Source organism: Chenopodium quinoa, unplaced genomic scaffold (genome assembly GCF_001683475.1).
Source record: "Chenopodium quinoa cultivar QQ74 unplaced genomic scaffold, ASM168347v1, whole genome shotgun sequence".
NCBI classification, from domain to species: Eukaryota; Viridiplantae; Streptophyta; class Magnoliopsida; order Caryophyllales; family Amaranthaceae; genus Chenopodium; species Chenopodium quinoa.
The window spans coordinates 1,999,975-2,019,539 of NW_018744092.1; the positions used below are offsets into that span (position 1 = coordinate 1,999,975).

The window sequence follows — 19,565 nt, forward strand, 5'->3', positions numbered from 1 at the left end:
GCCCCTAGCAAATTAATTTAATAACTTAAATAATCTTATTTTAATTTTGAGCGTGAGGTAAAAGACTCAAGTCTCAACTCCTTCAATATTTTTGACCAAGCTCTGCAAATATTAGTAAGAGTCAATTTATATGGATTACGTATTGAAGGTATGATTTCTACTATTCAAAAAAGAGAATCATGTATGGATATGGGTCAATCTTTGCCCATTTAACATAACTGTAAAGGGATTAATTAAGTTGTAATGTCCACCGACTAACGTAAGATTACATAGCTTCAATGTGGATGTTTTTTCAACTGTAAAGCTAGCTAAGTTTGGTCATGCATGCTTTCTTGTTCCCTAATGTCATAACCTCGATACTCTTAATCAAGTTGACTAATCCAACACTTAATGGATTTGACTATTTGAGGAATAACAAACTAACAACTATTTGTTCTAGAATTAGGTAAATTAGACAATGTATATTATTTGACAGTTTTACTTGTCGTTGTGAATCTTGTAATATTGATTGCTTAATTGTTAGTCAATTCTTAATTATTATTTTTTTTTTTTTTTCAAACCATTCTTAATTAACTTATCACTATCGTTTTCAATTTTCAAGGCCAATTTTGACTAATAGCTTCTCCTAAATCACAAGTTATTAAATGTGGATGGCCACACAGTGTAGCCAGTTATCACGGGGGTTTACTCATTCAGTGTTATAGGGGTTACTCGGTCATTGTTACAGGGGTTACTTCGTCAGTATTACAAGAGTTACTCATTCAGTGTTATAACAGTTATTTGGTCAATAGGGTTACTCGGTTAGTGTTATAAGTGTTAATTTGCTCTTTTACAAGTGGACTCATGGTGTGGTCAGCGGCACACAAGACGCGCTGCTCCTAAAAGCTTCCTCTGTTCTTTTTACTTGACCTGTTTCTTTTATCACGCTTGCCAGTACAAAACTTTAACGATCAATAATTTTAATTCTCCATAAGTAAAAATTATAAAAGTTATATATTATGATATACTTATTAAGACGAATTTAAAAAGATCTCACATGAATATGTTTTTCCTTATATATTATTCACAAGAGACGGTTAAATGAGGGGTGGTGAATAGTGTAAAAGTCAAAGCGGATCAAGTTAAAAAGAACGGATGAAGTATATCAATGTAACATATTGGTAGAATTTTTATTATATAGTATATAATATAATATCAACTAGATAATCCGTGAGTAAATTAAATGCTCAGATTTTTAAGTTATTTGCAAATAAACTAATCTTTTTAAAATATAATTATAAAAAAATTCTAATTAATTTGAAAGTACAAATTAATGAAAAAAAAAATCACAATTTTTAATTAACTTTGACATGAACAAAAAAAAATGATAAATCAGTTATAATTATTGTAATTCTTTTTTTTTAGTTTTAAAAATTGTTGTTTATTGGAAAAAAAATACTTGTAGAATATAATACACTTAAGAGTGTCTTGAAAAAAATATATCAATAACTTTACAATTTCATACAAATGAGTGTAAACGAATGAGGTAAATGTTATTTTTATAAAATAAAGAAACAAGTAACAAATAAAATAAACAGTTAAGAAGTACCTTCCTAAAATTTAAGAAGTAAAAAAAAAAAAAATGGAAATTGAAGGGGTTTTAGGAGGGAAAAAACAATAGTGATCTTTTTTTTTTTTTTTTTTGAAGGAACAATAGTGATTTTTGCTTGGAGTAGATATTACTAATAATTTTTATAGCCTTTTCAAAATTTATCAATAGAAATTATTGATTAAAGTAGAATTAAGAGAGAGAGAGAGATCAAGGAACTAGAATTTTATTATTATTTTTTCGAGTCAAAGAAAAAAAATATATTAACCCTAATATCAACAAAGGTTATTATATATACACGGTACACCCAATGTAATTTTACTTATCTTAATGACTAAACGAGGATGCTTATTGCTCATTTAATCATCAAATGAACAAAAAATAATCATAGGGCATCTTGAAGTGTATTAGCAAGTGAAATCTATTAATAACATTTAAATTGTATAAATAATCTATTTTGGACCATATTTCACACGCACACATTACGTGTATTTCTTAGATTGTACAAGTAATTGAAAAAATGGATATTTGTAAATCTTTGTCAACTATATAATGGGCATGCTCCCTCATTAATTCAATCTGGAAGTATATGATACATTATGTGCTCTCAAAATGGATTAGATCAATCTGGTAATTAGCAATTGCAATGATTCATGGGCTTCCATTAGCAAGTGTACTATATAAAGTGTTGCAATACTAATGAAAATGACTAAATGAGCAAATTGTCTAACAATAGGCTAAATTAATGGGTGTGCAGCAACAAGATACAACAGCAAATTATACATGACTTTGCCTTCCCTGCAAGTCTGATTTCATGAGGGAAGTACTACCTAAACCTGAGTGATATGGCCGAGAACCAGAACAGGCACGTCATTTTATATTTTGTTTCAACAATTAATGCAGACTCGAATAGATCAAACATTATTTTCCACGAAAATTTGGGCATCTTGCCCTCTAATTAAACTATAATGGCAAGGAGAAGGTAACAGTGTCTACAACTGGCATCAGGGTTAGTGACGGAAGTGCCTCACTTCGGTTAAAACTAATGAGACGCCATATTTATTGCAACAGTCTACAGCATCCTTGTCTCTTATACTGCCACCAGGCTCTGCTATGACACTTACACCACTCTGACAAGCTTCTTCCACTGCATCATTCCAAGCTGTTCACAAAACAACGTATTAAAATTCCATTATTTGACCTTCCACTAAGTTAAAAACATGTACGAAATACATTCCTATGAACTAATGATACATCAAGATATATGATACTGAACTACTTAGCAACAACTTAACATAGCAGCTATGGATAGCAATTAACAGTTGAGACTCACGAGCAAGCAGGCTAACTTTGCAAGAATATTGAAAATACAGACTACATGAAAGATAATTACCAAATGGGAAGAAAGCATCGCTTGCCAAAGACGCTCCTTTGATCTCATCTCCAGCTTTTCTCATAGCAATCCTCATACTTTCAAGGCGGTTTGGCTGCCCACTCCCCATTCCTAGCATGCAATTGTTCTGGAAAAAAATATTTGTACATAGATAAAATACAAACCAAAGAAAGAAAGAAAATACCACATGTATAAACAACCATTTCAGTTCACTTAAGGCTATAGCATAAACCAAGCAACGAAGCAAGCCTAGCCAACCTTTAAAACCCACTTCAAAGAAGTATTTGGAAATTGAGAAAGAATCGTGCAAGTTTTGAATGTGAAACTCTTCTGACTATTAGTATAATCCATCGGTGCAATTAATGCGTAGTAGTTGAAAAATAAAATTAAAAGGAAAGTCACCTAAGACATGCATGAGTTACAAGAATAAATAATGGTTTTCACCTTTGCTATCACTATAGCATTGCTCTTTACATGCTTCACACAAAGCCAGGCAAACTGTGCATCACTTAGCTCCTTCTCTGTTGGAGTGTTTTCAGAGACAACTTTAAATTGGATATCCTCAGGTGTCAAATCATCTGACTCCTGAGCTAACCAACCACCTCCAACTTGTCGCAAAGAAAGTTTCCCTTTGTCATTCTTCTTTGCCTCAAGGATTCTTAAGGTCTTTGATTTTCCACGTAGTATCTCAAGTCCTTTTTCTGAATATTTGGGTGCAACCACAATTTCATAAAACATCCGAGTCTCACCATCAGTAGGGCTTCTAAATTCTCGAATATCCTTTGCAAGAGCCTTCAAAGTGTTTAAATCAAGAATGGCATTTAGAATCAGTCCTTTATTGCTACAAAATGAGTTTTAAGGAAATCTTACTGATATAAGAAGTTCAAAACCAATAAATAAGCAGTTACACTCCTGATATTAGTTTAAGACAAGTACAATTGTTTCCAGAGGAACACCAGCACAAACATTTTTAAATTAGCAGTAGTGAAAAGTTCAAAACCAATAAACAAGGAACGATTACATAAATTGCTGGAAGTATCACCAAGAGAATCCTTTCATGAGATGGATTAAGCTTCAAAGTTCCCAATACCATGTAGAGATGAAGTACGGCTAGAGACAAATTAATGACATAAAAATGTTTGCAAATTGAGACAGTTAAAACTAAAAAGATTTATACATTTCATGAAAGTAAGTTTTGATAGGCCTATTATTTTTTCGGACGGCCTAATCATGAGACGTTTATTATTTAGGACAATGAAACTATAATGATAAGAAGAAAGATGCTCTTTCTCAGTCAAAACGAATTTAGTAGAATAATTGCTTTGCCTCATGATGAATAGCCTAAGTTCGATTGTAGAGCCAAATCCTTAATGATATGATACTATTCACATGATCATTAACCCTTATGCCTACCACAATATAAATGTATTATCCAAGAACCATAACTGATTCAACTGGAACAGGTGATTACCTCATCAACTTCTACATTGAAAGCTACAATGCCGCCAAATGCACTAACTGGATCTGCTTTGACTGCTAGCCTGTATGCTTCGATAATGTCACTGCGTGAAGCTACTCCACAAGGATTTGTATGCTTCACCACCACACATGTTGGATCATTGAATTCAGAGACACAATTCCAAGCTGCATCAGCATCCAAGTAGTTATTATACGACATTTCCTGCGGAAAGAAAAAAATTGATGATTCTCTTAGGTTGCATAAAATCCTCAATTAGATGGAGAAACCCAAAATTTATGAGACGTCATGTGATGCAAAAATCCCAAGGACTAAAACCAAGCGCTATCAAACAGATAGATGAAAGAACATCTAGACAAAAGCTTTGGAGTTTGAACTACCCAAGACACTTGGACAGTAACTCAGTGATGCGATATGATTCTCCCTCCAATTACGATTTTGAAAAAACCTTTCTCAATTCCTATCAAACAAAGGTCAAAACTCTAATATTACTTCTTTCTGTCTGCAATGTACTCAAGCTTCATGTGAGTAAGGGTTACACAATGGTACTAGCCCCACACCTGACACCACTACCAATGAGTGAATTTACAATGCAAAGTCATATATATCAGCTTTAAAGCATTAGAAATTTCTACAGCATAGACAATCCTTCATCAAAAGTGTTGTCAAACTTAGGTCAAGTTTAAACGAGCTATGTTCCAAACAAAAGGTCATACACTAAAAGGCAGCAAGGGTAAACAGGACAACCCAGGTATAAAGACAGGTAAAATTACTTTTACCCAGAATAAAAAAATCTCTCAGAATACTTGATGCTGAGTGGAATTTAATTCTTTAGAGACAGTCATTCCTTGTAAACGATTCAGTGCTAGGGCAAGAAATAACTTCTCAAGGCATTAATTCAGAGCACATAAGCATTCTACACTTGTCTCACCTTTCCATGGTATTGAACAGCTGTAGCAATACCACCAGAATTAACCTCAGCAAGACTCTTGTCAACATAAAATGCAGCTTTCTGATGAGGATTCTCCCCATACCGAAGAGAGCTTTTAAGGGATAATGGCACTGTAAAGCTGGGTGGGAATTTGTCTTCAACAAAAAAAAAAAATATTAGTCTCATCCCTAATGATGATTATAATAATGGCTAAAAATTCTTTATGATGAACATTATAGACATATGGTCGTTTGTAGAGGATACACATTCTGGTTATGACATGTGAATAAGGGTTCATGATAAACAAAATTACCATTATTGATGAAAGAGGAACAATTAACTGGAAGAACTAGCAATTCAGCATGATCACAATGTTCTCTCAGAACATTTGTAAATGTGATACCCTTTCCAGTATAGTAAATCAAAGAGGTTAACAAATGACAGTGAACAGTGCACAATGAAGAAAATTTTGAAAAACTAGGTGCCTAAACAAAATATTAGGTAATGAACTGAAAGCCTTCTCAGTCTATAGACAACCACAACAATACCCATAATGCATTTGATGAGGCTCCTGCCTAGGCAGCAATGTAGCATTTAACTACAAAGAGGCCTCTACAGACTAAGATTTGCAAATGCAAAGGGATTGTTTCCTTTCAAGTTTTTATTGGAAAAGTCAGCTGATTGCCCCTACAACTTACACAGCAATACTAAGTAAATTTGATTTTAGCCCACCAGAATCCTAATTTTAAAATGTATCCATGAAGAGTTTTTTCAATAAATAGTATTGTCCATAGTCCATACATCAAGATTTATAGCTTCATAGACATACCTCCTCCAGTTTGCTTCCACAGCCACTCTGAAACTGCAGAATCATAAGCAGCTACATGCTGAAAAGCCTTCCAGGCAAGCTTCCTCCGGAACTGCTCATCTTCCTGATCTCCCTTAAGGTAATCTAACAGAGAAGCATAATCTTGTGGATCAACCACCACCAATACATCCTTGTGATTCTGTTTATTGTATCAGCAGTTAAAACACTGATGTAATTAAACTTTGAATAAAAATAAAACGAAAACAAAAAAAAGAATTAAGAGAAGAACATCACATAATCCCAGGAAAGATATGATTGAACCCATAAAGGCATAATATCAACTAGGGGTTCAGAAGTCAGTAGATAGCATGGATAAGAAAAGTCAACTAAAGATTTGTACGTGAACAACATATTCTAGGTTTTAAAACTTGGTCTGCAACTAAAATGTAATTAGGATCAAGTCAAATGAAGTTTGACCATCAGAGTTTGATCATCAATATTAGAGAAACTGTTGAATAGAAAATAGCTTATCTATAAAACGCATGCAAATCAAGGTGACAGAGTTTTTGCTTCAGAAAAGTCAGGCGAGGAGATCCAAGAAACGCAATCTAGCCGCTAATGATGAAGCTTGCCTCCAGCCGTTTTTCACAAAATGCATCTCAAGCTGCCTAGACTGCTATTTGGGGTGAATGCAAGTTCTTCAAATAATAACTTAGATAGCATTTTCTATTTTGGTTTCACTAATTATTTTAAGCAACAAATGACTAAATTTCTAGCATACTACACTATTCCAAGCAGTTGAATTACCTTTGCGGCAGCTCTGATCATCGCAGGTCCACCGATGTCAATATTTTCAATTCCCTCATCAAAATGAACTCCTCCAGAAGAAGTCACTTTATCATAAAAGGGATATAAATTTACAACAACAACATCAAAGGTTCCTGCAAGTACATTGTATCAAACTTATTAACCATATAAACATCACATGAAATTAAAGTCAGTAATCAACCTAGAGTGTAACTGACCAATTCCATGTTCTTGTAAAGCATCCATGTGATGCTTAAGGTCTCTTCTAGCAAGGATGCCTCCATGTATGTAAGGATGCAAAGTTTTTACACGCCCATCCAGCTGTAAAAGGCAATGCAATAATTTTTTATTATTATCAGTCTGTTCAGGGCATGAGCGTTATACCCCTTTATGTCCCTATAGTGTGCGCACGTATGTGTGAGGACATATCTTTCAAGCAAACAAACAACTGAGAGATCTATCACTCCCAGAATGAGGATGCACTGATACATAGTAAGCTTTGAATGAATATGAAAAACAAAATTCATTATTAGGTGGTAAAGACCAGGGAGTTTGACTGACCATTTCATATTTGATTCAACTCAGAACATAATGCAGATCAAACTTCGACTTTCAAGAAACGTGTGGAAACATGTAGAACAACAAAAGGCAATTTATGAGTTACCACTAGGGCAGCAGTTTACAATGGTCAGAAAGATAACTTGTACAAGGCTAGATGGCTGTTTTATGGGATTGCATGGTATGTTGCTTATATGGTCACATGTCCCATCAATCCCTTTGCATTAGTTATCCTACTTTAAATCTCTCTAGATGTAGCTAAAAAAAAAAGAAATTACTAGAGATTCCTTATATTTTTATTTTTATTTTTGCGCAAATTTAAAAAAGGAAGTAGATATCATCCACTAATTTGGACCTTTAGCAGGAAGCTAGGGATGAAAGGCATCAAAACATTGGAATATAAGAAAATTGAAACGGAAAATGGAAACATAGCAATGCGGAAACATGGAAATACAAAATGTCTAAACAAATGAGAAACATGTGGGAATACAAAATCACAGAAAATAATCAATTCTTTTGACCTGAAATCGAGAATCTTGATTTTATCATCCATATATATAGATAAAAAGTTACGATTCTATGTTGGCTTTGAAGTTACAAGTGAGATTATGAGCATCACCAAGTTTCCAGTTTTCAAAACAGAAAATGTTGCTTTCATAAGCATTTTCATGCATCTAAGTGATTGAAAACAAGTATGGTATAGGCTCAAAAATAATAAGACATACATTCGCAGGTACACAAACTCCCTACAGCAGTCCTTTAAAGTGTATTTCATGGAATTAGACCAATTTAGTGATTTACTCTATTTCTTTTTTCAGATACAATGTGGGCATAAGAACACAGATCTACTTTTTTAGTAGATAGCTTGGGCAGGGAAGATACTGGACACTGGATAAAATGTTATTTTCTCCCACTTGTGCCTATAACTTTACAAGTAGGAAGAGAGATCATATCAAATAGGCACTTAAACAGCACATGTACCTTACTTAAAGACCAAGTACTATACCGCTTATACATCAAAGTATTAAGTAAAATCATGCAGTTGGGAGAAAAGGCGAATATGGTGAAGATCAAGATCAGGAGTTTTGTGCAAAACATACAGAAGGCTCACCATTTCGGGAAAGCAAGTTAGCTGCTCCACTTTAGTAACAGCCACACCAGCCTTTTCCAGAGAAGTTGCAGTTCCTCCAGTCGAAACAATTGTGTATCTAGAGGGGAAAAAAACACATCAAATTTTTGGAAAGAAATTTTTTTTTTATTTTGCAATATCATCTATCAAGTGTATAGACAGAAAAGCAAATAAACACTAAAAATGAAATAAAAAAAAAACACACACACACAGATTATGAGACTAATTCAACTGCAAATCTCCAAAGACTTTTCTGAAGCATAAATAGCCATTATACAGCTATTAAAAGTAATACTTCATGACACATTATAGTAACAGAATCATGTATAGAGCTCTTGCTTTCAAAACAATTTTGGTTACCCATGAAGACCGTGATATCTGAAAATTTATAACTTGCATCACAAGCCATGGATGGCATTACAGTAACAAATTAAGATTGCAGATATTAATAATTGCACCCAACGAATCCAACCAGGTTTCACCTCTACATTAAAAGACAAGGCAACAAACATTAACTATTCATACATTGTTCATTATTCTAATCCAAATTTAACTTGTTAGATATCCTTCTGTACTGAAACTATTCCAGATTTTGGAAGCTTCGGAATAAACAAAGGTGGATTTCATCTTCAATTTCTGATAGTAAACTTATTTCAAGCATCAAGTAGGAAATATTAGCCTAGAAGCCAACATAAATTATTCAATCATCACTACAGCTTGGAAATAGTCAATTTAAAGTTTAAGTTTTAGTTTCTAAAAATGACCACATCTTAGAGAAGAATGACAATAAATTTCTACCTCTTTTATTTTTGTATACAAAGAGTGAGCTGATCACAGTTACATATATATGTGTACAAGAGGATAAGATATATCTACTGATATATGCCAGCATCTTGGAGAAGGATGAGAATAAGATATACACTAAATAAATATTAGAACATTGACAGTAAACTGATTACACAGGCGGATAGGACGTTCAATCAGGCTAGAATTGAATATAACATTATATTAAATTCAGTAACTAATTGACAATAACAATTAATACAGAAGCAACATACGTTACTTGGCTCTTTCGCCTATCTAGCCATACTTGTCAGACATGGGTATGACCCTTCAAAATAATGCAGATTACCTAGATAAAACAAGATTTACACTATGGGCAAGAACATGTAACATATGGAACATGTATGAAACATAATTAAACATGACATGTGTACAATTGAAGAGCGCAATGTTCTAAAAAGAGGTGGTGACTGCAAAACTGACCCTAAGCTTTGTAACCCACTTCCAAGCTGAGATAAGTCACTTTTATCGGATAGTGAAATCAACACCTGCTTTGTCCCCGAGCCTATAAAAAACAAAAAATCAAATAAAAAATTATGCAGAATTTTCATAAATTTAGAAGAAAAAATCAAACTCAATCATGTATTCATTAATCCTGTATGCCCTCTTTGAAAAGTAAATACCCAAAGGCATAGAAGAGTACAGTAACATTTGCGCAATAAAAGAACAAAGGAAGGGTGAAAGTACCTGAACCTGTAGAGGCAGACTCCAACTGTGATGTAGAGATTGATTCGGACACAGCCATAGCTTTAACTTTCTTCGAGCTTGATTTCAGCGACAACAACTCAATGTCAGTTGAAATTGCTGAAACTTTTGCAACCTGGGACCATATCAAAGTTAGAAAATCATAATTCTACAACACAAAAGGTAATTTAAAAAAGAGGTTTATGAGTTACCGATTGAGTGTGTAATTTTTGGGAGCTTAAAGACTGAAGAAGTCTGGAACGATTGAAAATCGAGGTCGATGGTGCTTTACATGCACTAGCCACAGAAAATGCAGGCATCTCCAGTAAGATTTGAGGCACTCAGAATATATGAGTGTCCTTTATTTTTTATTTTTATGCACCCTAAAATGAATTTTTTTTTTTTTTTTAAAAAAAAAAAGTTAATAAATCGAATGTCCAAATTCAAACAGTGACTTCAAAATTTGAGAATTTTTTAACTTCTCAAAATTTTAACACTATGTTTGGATAACACTAGTGAGGGGAAAAGCAGGGGAAGGAAAAAGAGGGAGGGGAAAGGGAGGTGAGGGAGAGGGAGGAAGTGACCTTCCACTTTCCCTCCAAATCTCTCCAATAATGGAAGGATTTGGTTTATTAAAAGGGGAAGGAAAATGGATCCTTCAAATTCCCTTCCCTTCTCTCCTTACATTAGGTATCCAAACAAAAGATGATGCATCCTTTTTTTTTCTCTTCTCCTCCTTTTCCTACATTTCTCTCTATCCAAACATAGTGTTAATATCTCAAAGCTTGACTTTTTATACAATGCTCAAAGTTAATTAATGGTGTGTTTGGATAGAGAAAGAGGAAGGAAAAGACGTGGAGGGAGGGGAAGGGGTGGGAAGGGAAGGGGAGGGAAGAATGATTTTTCCTTCCAAATCTCTCCATTGTTGGAGAGATCAATTTCTTCAATTTATTCCCTCCATTTTTCTCCCCCTCCAATTCTCTTCTTCCCTCATTTGTTATCCAAATGAAAGATAGTTCATCCTTCCATTTCCCTTCCCTTTCTTTCCATCCATTTCCTTCGATCCAAACAAAGTATAAATGTCTTTCGGCACAATCCAAATTTATAACACCCCAATAATTCTCTCTTAAAAACCTATAAATACCTTTAATAATTTGTAAGGGAATTACTAACGAGTTACCGCCACGTGTTCAAACGTTAAGGCTAGTTCAGAAATTAGCAGCGGAAAAAACTAACTCAATTATCAATAAGTTTCAAAACCAAAAATCAAAACTAAATTTAGTTTTACAAGTTGAAACCATTAAGGCTCTTATTCAAAACTCAACAAAAGTAGTAAATAAATCAAACCAGAGTTTAAATAAATCCAAACTTATGAAATGAAATAAACTGTGGAAATATCCAACACTCTACAATATCCAACACTCTACTCAAGATCCCACCACCTTGATGCAAATTCTGATTATGTAAAAACCTGTGATTAATCTACTCCCCAATATTACAAGTCTAGAAATTCCCCAATATTACAAGTCTAAAAATTTGACTATTACAGGGTCATTGAAAAGGCGAAGGCCATGACCAGGAAAGAGACACACAAAAGCACGCAATCAGCAACGCTTAGTACATACAAGCTACGAAATATAACAAATAATCCCTAGCATGTTACTAAAAATCAATCAGCACACACAATTTAATTATTGACTCAAACACATGCCTCAACTGATAAAATTACTAAGACTTCACTAATTACTCTTTATTCATTGATTGGATTAAGCAATAGACAAGGTTGTCTCCCCATGCTCCATTTTGGAACATCAATAAAAGAAAAACCCCATGCCTCCTTTCAGAAACATCAGACGGGCGCGACTCCGTGGCCATAGCTAGTATGAGATCTCATCTAACTCCTTATAGTTTTAAAAAGTATTTGAAAACAAGAGACTCGTAGATTAGGCGGCCTCTAAAAAGTACACGGCTAATACCCCGTGAACCCCAATACTCTAGATGTGCACAAATCCAGAGTTTTATTGCTCATCCATCTTGCACTTTACGTGATTTACCGGTTTAAACTTGGTGATGACTCAAATGCAAAACAATACAACCAATCATACATCAATCATTCAAACAATTCAAATTTCCAATTCAATTCTTGATTTATTAGTGACAAACAATATTTATTATTAAATCCTTTAACTACCTCGGTGTATAAACACCTTAAGTGCATAAGGCACCTCAAATCATCAACCTCGTCTTATAAGACTTTAATTCTTCCTTTACTCATTCCATTTCAATAAAAGTGAACGAGTAATAAAATAATTCATTCCATATATTCATGTACCTTTGCCTCTGAGCTCATCTTGCAAGTTATTGCATCAATAATACTTATAAGAAAAATCAATACGCATTTTTCATACATGACTCAAAACCAATCATCACATTAATCACCAATCAAACTCACTACCATACAATTTCAACTAATCCACAAGTTTCCTAACATGGTTCTAAATTTTCGCAAGTCCTTAAACATGCTCCTTAAGTCAAGGTTTTTCGTATCCTTGGACGTACCTTAAACGAGTTGGTTAGCCACTTTAGGAACTAGAAATCGCCCTCTACGAAGTTCTCTCCTAAACCAAACAACAATAATTCAATCAATACCCAAGCAATATAATTTACAGCAATACCAAACTACTTTAAAACCCCTTAAACCATTGAAATAATGCCTTTAAATTATTCACAATAGTCAAAATTAATAATTTAGTAGTTCAACTATAAGTTTATATGTTAAAATCATGAAAATATAGCTTATAACATGAAATTCCATTAACTTTAAAGTAAGGAAAATAATCTGAAATTTTAGTTTAAGATTATAAAACAGCCTCATAGACATCACTACTTGGAATAATCATTAAGTAGTAGGTTAGTATGTTAAAAACCTAAAAATCCATCATAAAACCATGAGCTAAAACCTTTAAAACTAAAACTAAAGCTAAAAATCTGGAAATTTAATTTAATAATAGAATGTATGAATACAACAATATATACTTGAAATATATAATTAGAATTCAATTAGTTTCATAAGAACTCAATTAAACCTTCAAATTTCACAACTTAAACCCTAAAATAAACATAATTCAAATCTGAAAATTAATTTTAATACTAACAATAAAAATTATATGCTAATATAATCAGGCCCGTCCTTGAGGAAGGGCAGGACGGGCGGCAGCCCTGGGCCCAGGGAAAAGAGCTCTGATTTCATAGCTGAATCCTAACATTAAAGTGTTGTGCAATACATTAGCAACCAAATTTGATTCAATTATCTCATAATTTTAGGGATATTTGATATGATGATAACAAATACAGACAACTTACCTCAGAAGCTGCTTCAATGGGGGATACAAGAACTAGCTTCAATAGAGAACGGCAACTGCGCTTCAATGGAAACGTTGAATGCGCTTCAATAGAGCAGTTCAATGGGTTGGACGCCTTGAATCCTATTAAAAGCCATGACCCATGACCCGCCACTTTTATTAATGGGTTAGATCCGTATAATAAATAAATGGGCTGAGTCTTCGTACGATCGTCCAATTAAGGGCAGGACAGACCTTTTAAGGGTTTAGAGTAAACCTGTTTTAAAAATTACAGAGTACTAGTTTATCTGTACACTTCCATTTTTCAAGTACTATTTTCACACACTAAAACTTGTATAATTTGTTTGTAAGTTTTTTTTTAAAAAACGGCTGAAATTACATTAATTAAACTGAGTTTACCACAATCGAAAGGAAAGTATGGTAACGTAAGTTAATTCAAGTTATCATGTCGTAAATGTGGTTTGGATGATTTTTCCTCAAAAAAAAATGTGGTTTGGATGACTCTTTTGTCGTAGCCATTATGACAAATTAATTGTGTTATGTAAAATGTGAACTATGCAATTGTATAGATAGTGTTACCTTTGCGATTTTAACATCAGCTGACGGTCACCTACATTTTTATTATAAATACGGTTGCATACTAGAAAGTGTAGAATTGTATGAGTTAGTTAATTATATGAGTTGGTTAGTGGTCTGTGTAAAACTAAAATTATTTGTGAATAACTTTGGAAGTGAAAACTTTAATACTTTGTGTTTTTTGAAAAAAAAAAAAAACCCATCTAGATCAACCGAAGAAATTTCCAAAATGCGAGGAGGGATTACATCACTCCACACCCAATGGCCAAACTCCCATGGTTGAAAGTAAGTCAATTTGTGTGCTACGTTATTACCCCTTCGCTTTACAAAAGACCATGAATCACTAGTAAAATTAGAAGAAGAAAAAATCTAGAATATCCTTTATAATCAGATGAAAGGAACAGGAGCCATACAAACATTTCCTCATTGCCTCAATCACCACCGGATTATCACTCTCGATCCCGATGCAGCTCATACCCTTGTGTCTCCCAATCTTCATGCCCCAAAATACCGCTTTCACCTTTGCAATCTTAGTCTCTCATTTTTCACTCCACTACACCGTAGCTCCCCAAAGCACCACCCCCTCATTATTCCTGCAGACTGCACCCAGCCCCGTCCCCACCTCCCCCAACACCAACATCAACAATAATTTTAACCACAGCAAATGTCGGAGGAGACCTGCCCACAGAGACACTCTTTCTACCCCTCCATTCCCCATGTTATTTAATTTTCCCACCTTCAATCTTCAAAGCATAGGCAACAATTTGCTCAACATTCGGATTTTCACCCTCAATCATCCATTTGTTCCTTGCGCCCCACATAGCCCAACACATGGTAATTAAACTCACCATATCCTCTTCAAAATTACCAAAACAGTGCTCCCACCAGTCACCCATACTACAAAGAGAGTGAGACAAAACCATAGAATAATTGCACTTACTCCAAATTGCTCGGGCTAAATCGCATTCTTTTAACGCATGCATGACATATTCTTCTTCTCTCTTGCAAACACCACAAGCTAGTAAGCCAGGGCACAAACTAGCTACAAAAAAAATTAGCTTTAAAATCTTATGTGGCTAGAAAAGCTAATTTGCTAATTAGCTTACCATTGGAGTTGCTCTAATACTCCATCTATTCCTTTTATTAGATACATTTTGACTTTACACCCTAGTGTCCCAACCAGTCCAGCGAACACCCACCCAAACCCTAATTCTAACTCTCGAACCCCACTTATTTGGCGAACTCCCACCCAAACCCCAACCCTTACTCTCAAACCACAATTATGTACCGAACTCTCACCTAGCCCTAACCTAGCCGATCGATCGAACCACACAACTCCCACTCACCCTAGTCAGCATGAACCTATGACCACCCAACCCTCCACACCAAACTCAACACCCCAATTTTTTAAAAAAAATTATTTACTATAGTTAAAACTAAGGATATTTTGGATTTTAACACCTTACAAAAGGCTGAAAATGTTTTTTAACACCCCCCAAAAAAAAACTTTTATTTTAACACCTCCCAAAAATATAAAAGTTGGAAGTTAACACCAAAATCCATCTTCCGTTAACAGAACTGTTAGTGGGGCCCACCCCAACGGATATATTTTTAAAAGATCTGTATATAAGAACCATTCTTCCACGATTCTTGCACGATATATAAGAACCATTCTTGCACGATTCTCCCCCAATGAACGAAATCGTTGTTCTTATTGAATAGCAGCAGCGCATTGCATTGTTGCACGATACTTGAAACAATTCTTTCACGATTCTTCCACGATTTTTGAGAAGAGGAACAGATTGAAGCTGCTGAAACAGGTGAGTGCGGTCAATTGTTCGGTTGTTTGGTAATTATGGTTTAAATTCTCTTCAATTATTATTTGCAATTGTTTCGTACTCAGATTAATGGTTGGATTATGTTATGTACGCATCTAAATGCCCAATTGCGAAATTAGGGTTCGTCAGAAATTGAATTTGGGGCTTTTCGTATTATGAAATTAAAAATGAATTTTGTTGCTGTCAATGTTAATTCGTCAGTGTACAAATCTGTAAATGTGACTGTCGATCTAAAATTGATGCAGATTATGTCGTTTGTTAGCTCTTCCCCTCCTGAGGCCAGAAAATGTAAGTGTGGTGTGCCAATGGCCAAGCTCACTAGCTGGACAAGGGAGAATCCAGGCAGGAAGTTCATATCATGTAAGTTTTATGACCCAATAACAGAAACAAGGGGTTGCAAAGCTTTCGAATGGGTTGATCAACCTGATGGAACAGATTGGCAAACAGGGGTTATCAACAACCTGTTGTTGGATAAGAAGCTGCTAAAGGGTGAAGTTAATGAATTGAAAAGGGAAGTTGATGAAATCAGTGGCCAAAGGAGGTGCCTACTTAATGAAGTTGATAATTTGAAGATGAGATGCAAGGCCTTGAACGCTGACAGGAAGAGAATGAACAGGGAGTGCAATGAAGGGAAGGTGTCTTCAATCAGCTGTTTTGGTTGGGTGGGCATGGCCATTTGTATAGGTTTGTCAATGGGTGTAATTTTCCTAATGGCTAGGGGTGTGTAATAGTAAGCTGTATTAAGTAGTTATAATTTCTTGTAATGACTTGAAGTGTTATAAATATGTCTTTTAATCAACCTATTTATGCCTTGTCTAAGTTCCTATTTATGCCTTGTCTTTTAATCAACCTATTTAAACATGTGAAACATTAAAACATGGGAAATATGTGAAACACTAAGATAGTTCAAGTACAGGTTGACAAAAGAACCTTACTTCAACATGTTTCAATGGCAATCAAAGCCATGCAACCATTACAATTCAATATCTAATTGTTCAAATTTGTTAAGGGAAGCCACTAAAAAACTAGCAAGTTACATAACCAGTCATGAGTACATAATAAAAGTTTGAAATTGTTCAACAGACATAATGTTTGATATCCAGCATGAGTACATCACTGAGTAAGGTTGTTGAGGGATTGCAGCCTGGCCCTTGTTACAACACCTGTGGCTGTTGTAGGCTGACTTGAGGAAGACCTTGTCTTTCTTTTTGGTTGGCTTGAGGCAGGCTGACTTGAGGAAGGCTGAGCTGAGGATGGCTGACTAGAGGATGGCTGAGCTGAGGAATGCTTAGCTGAGGAAGACTGTGGCTGTGGGCGCTTGCTGAATGGCAGACAACCTTCTTGCTCTTGAGGAAACTTTTTGTTTCCTATGCTGTTTGGTCCAGCCCCAATTGCACTCTATGACATGCATATAAAAATAAAAAGTCAATGGAAAAGACACATACATATATAAAACAAAGGGGGAGTTGGTGTAATGCTTGTGTTACCTTTTTAGCAGCCCTAATCTCTTTCTTCTTCCTCTCCTCCACCATCCAAGGAGTGTTCAGTGGGGGTCTGCCTGCTGACTTTATCAGCTCTGTAGCTGGTGCAGCAGGTACTTTGCAAGTCTTGGCATAATGCCTATATCCCCCACAGTTGCTGCATTGCTTCTTCCTCTTGGTACTTGCCTGACCACCTGAAGAAGAACATTCTCCTGGCTCAAGCTTCCTTTTTTTGCTCTTTGGTCTCCCAGGTTGCACCTTAACAGAAGGGGGTAGTGGTTCCCTCATTCTGACTCTCTCCCAGTGCTTTGGGCCAGGCATTGGTTGGACAGCTGGTTCATAAGCAGACCTGTATGTGTCCATGGTATAGTATGGGTCAACAACAGCCTCTATGTCACCCCTCATATCCAATATGCAGGCATAAGCATGAACACATGGAATGCCAGTGAGTTCCCAATGGTAACATGTGCAGGTCTCCTTGTCCAAATCAACCAACACCTGGTCATCCTTCAGCTGCACCTCAAATGTATTCCCTCTGGATGGCTGCACCACACAGGACCTAGCCACAAAGTCTATCCTCCCCAGAACATGCCTCACATATGGCACTAAGTTGTGTGTAATTGTTTTTGAATCCTCCCACTTTTCATTATTCCTGTTCATAATATACCTCCTCATCCATTCCATTTGGGTGAGGATAGGTTTATCTCTGGCAGGCCTAATGACTGCATTGAAAGTCTCACACATGTTGTTCAACAACATGTTGGACTTGCAGTTTGGTGTGAATGCATGTCTAGACCAATGGTGGGGAGGAATGTTGATTAAATACTCATATGCCTCTTCATCGAGGAATTTGATAGACTCCATGGCAATTTCATGCTCAAACTGACATATAAAAGCATACCAGAAATCACACCAAGCATATACAAGCTAACCAATATAAAAACACACCAACAGTCATATAAAAGCATAGGCTAGCTTCAACAATCAATAAACTTACAATGGTGGTGGCCCTAGCTGCTCTCCAAAACAGCTCCTTAAAGGTTGATCCAGTGAAGTTGAGCTTGAAGTTAGCCCAAATATGCCTCACACAAAACCTTTGCTCAGCTTTGGGAATAACATCAGCCATTGCTTTAATCAAACCCTACCAAATGCAGACAAAAGTATAATCATCAGTCAATCACATACATACACATGAAAACTTAGAAATTGAACCTAAATAGTTAAGAGGGAAACAGAAGCATTACCTTTTGCCTGTCAGACATGATGGTCAGCCCAGCTCCTTGATCATGTGTGAACATTGACATAAGGGATTCCAAGAACCAACCCCAAGTTTCCTGGTTTTCAATCTCCACTGTGGCCCAAGCTAGAGGAAACAAGTTGTTATTCCCATCCTTAGCAACTGCCACCAGAATTTGCCCAGGAAAGGCACCCTTGAGGTGACAACCATCCAACCCTATTAAAGGCCTACAACCCTTTGCAAATCCATCTCTCAATGGCCTTAAACAGATGAACATCCTCATGAACAATGGTGGCTCTGGCCTGTCAATACCATCAACAACAACATTGCACCCTGAACCAGGGTTGTACTTCATCACAGCTTTCCCATAATCCCACACCCTAGCATACTGCTCCCTAGCTGAACCAAATATCAGTAGTTTTGCCCTACACCTAGCTAGCCATGCCTTATAGTAACTCACATCAACTCCTAAATCATTCAAAATCCTAGCCCTAATCTCCTTAATTCTCCAACCAGGGTTACTCCTAAACTCTTCTAAATACCTCTCTGCTATGTATTCAGCAGTAAGCATCTTGTTCTTCTTTACTCTGAAGCAGGAATGGTCTAAATTCAAGGTTTTGATTTGCCAAGTTTGCTGCTTAACAAGTTTTGATGCAAACACCTTGAACTGACACTTTACCCCCCCCCACACATGTACAAGCAGGCATTCTACAAGTGTAGCTATTGAACTCACAGCCACATCTATATCTACACTGAACTGTAATCCTTTTACTGTCATTATGCAAGTAGTAGAACTCATACCTGTTTTGAATGGCATGAAGTCTTAAGGCCCTCCTCAAGACTGAAGCATTAC

At 35.6% G+C, this 19,565-nt stretch overlaps 3 protein-coding genes across 4 annotated transcripts; 1 reads left to right on the forward strand and 2 right to left on the reverse strand.

Annotated features, from left to right (window-relative positions):
* Window positions 1-2,302: 2,302 nt before the first annotated feature.
* LOC110691812 (bifunctional purine biosynthesis protein PurH-like) lies at window positions 2,303-13,713 on the reverse strand. Of its 2 annotated transcripts, none has more exons than XM_021868767.1 (14): window positions 13,582-13,713; window positions 12,778-12,836; window positions 10,431-10,601; window positions 10,222-10,354; window positions 9,958-10,039; window positions 8,674-8,770; window positions 7,223-7,325; window positions 7,005-7,138; window positions 6,219-6,396; window positions 5,390-5,544; window positions 4,453-4,662; window positions 3,426-3,773; window positions 2,982-3,108; window positions 2,303-2,750 (listed from the first exon to the last, which is right to left on the reverse strand). In XM_021868767.1, exons 3-14 carry the CDS (start codon window positions 10,536-10,538, stop codon window positions 2,599-2,601), a joined length of 1,827 nt encoding a protein of 608 aa, XP_021724459.1. In that variant the 5' UTR covers window positions 10,539-10,601; window positions 12,778-12,836; window positions 13,582-13,713; the 3' UTR covers window positions 2,303-2,598. The 2 variants fall into 2 exon arrangements, with proteins under 2 accessions (XP_021724459.1, XP_021724460.1); XM_021868768.1 differs by having other exon boundaries at window positions 2,467-2,750; window positions 10,431-10,515.
* A 1,922-nt stretch (window positions 13,714-15,635) lies between these two features.
* Window positions 15,636-16,793, forward strand: LOC110691814. Its single transcript, XM_021868770.1, has 2 exons — window positions 15,636-15,976; window positions 16,240-16,793. The coding sequence occupies exon 2, from the start codon at window positions 16,243-16,245 to the stop codon at window positions 16,720-16,722; it is 480 nt and encodes a 159-aa protein (XP_021724462.1). The 5' UTR covers window positions 15,636-15,976; window positions 16,240-16,242; the 3' UTR covers window positions 16,723-16,793.
* Window positions 16,794-16,925: 132 nt separating this feature from the next.
* LOC110691813 lies at window positions 16,926-19,305 on the reverse strand. Its single transcript, XM_021868769.1, has 4 exons — window positions 18,720-19,305; window positions 18,473-18,616; window positions 17,482-18,357; window positions 16,926-17,392 (listed from the first exon to the last, which is right to left on the reverse strand). Exons 1-4 carry the CDS (start codon window positions 19,281-19,283, stop codon window positions 17,108-17,110), a joined length of 1,869 nt encoding a protein of 622 aa, XP_021724461.1. The 5' UTR covers window positions 19,284-19,305; the 3' UTR covers window positions 16,926-17,107.
* Window positions 19,306-19,565: the final 260 nt, after the last annotated feature.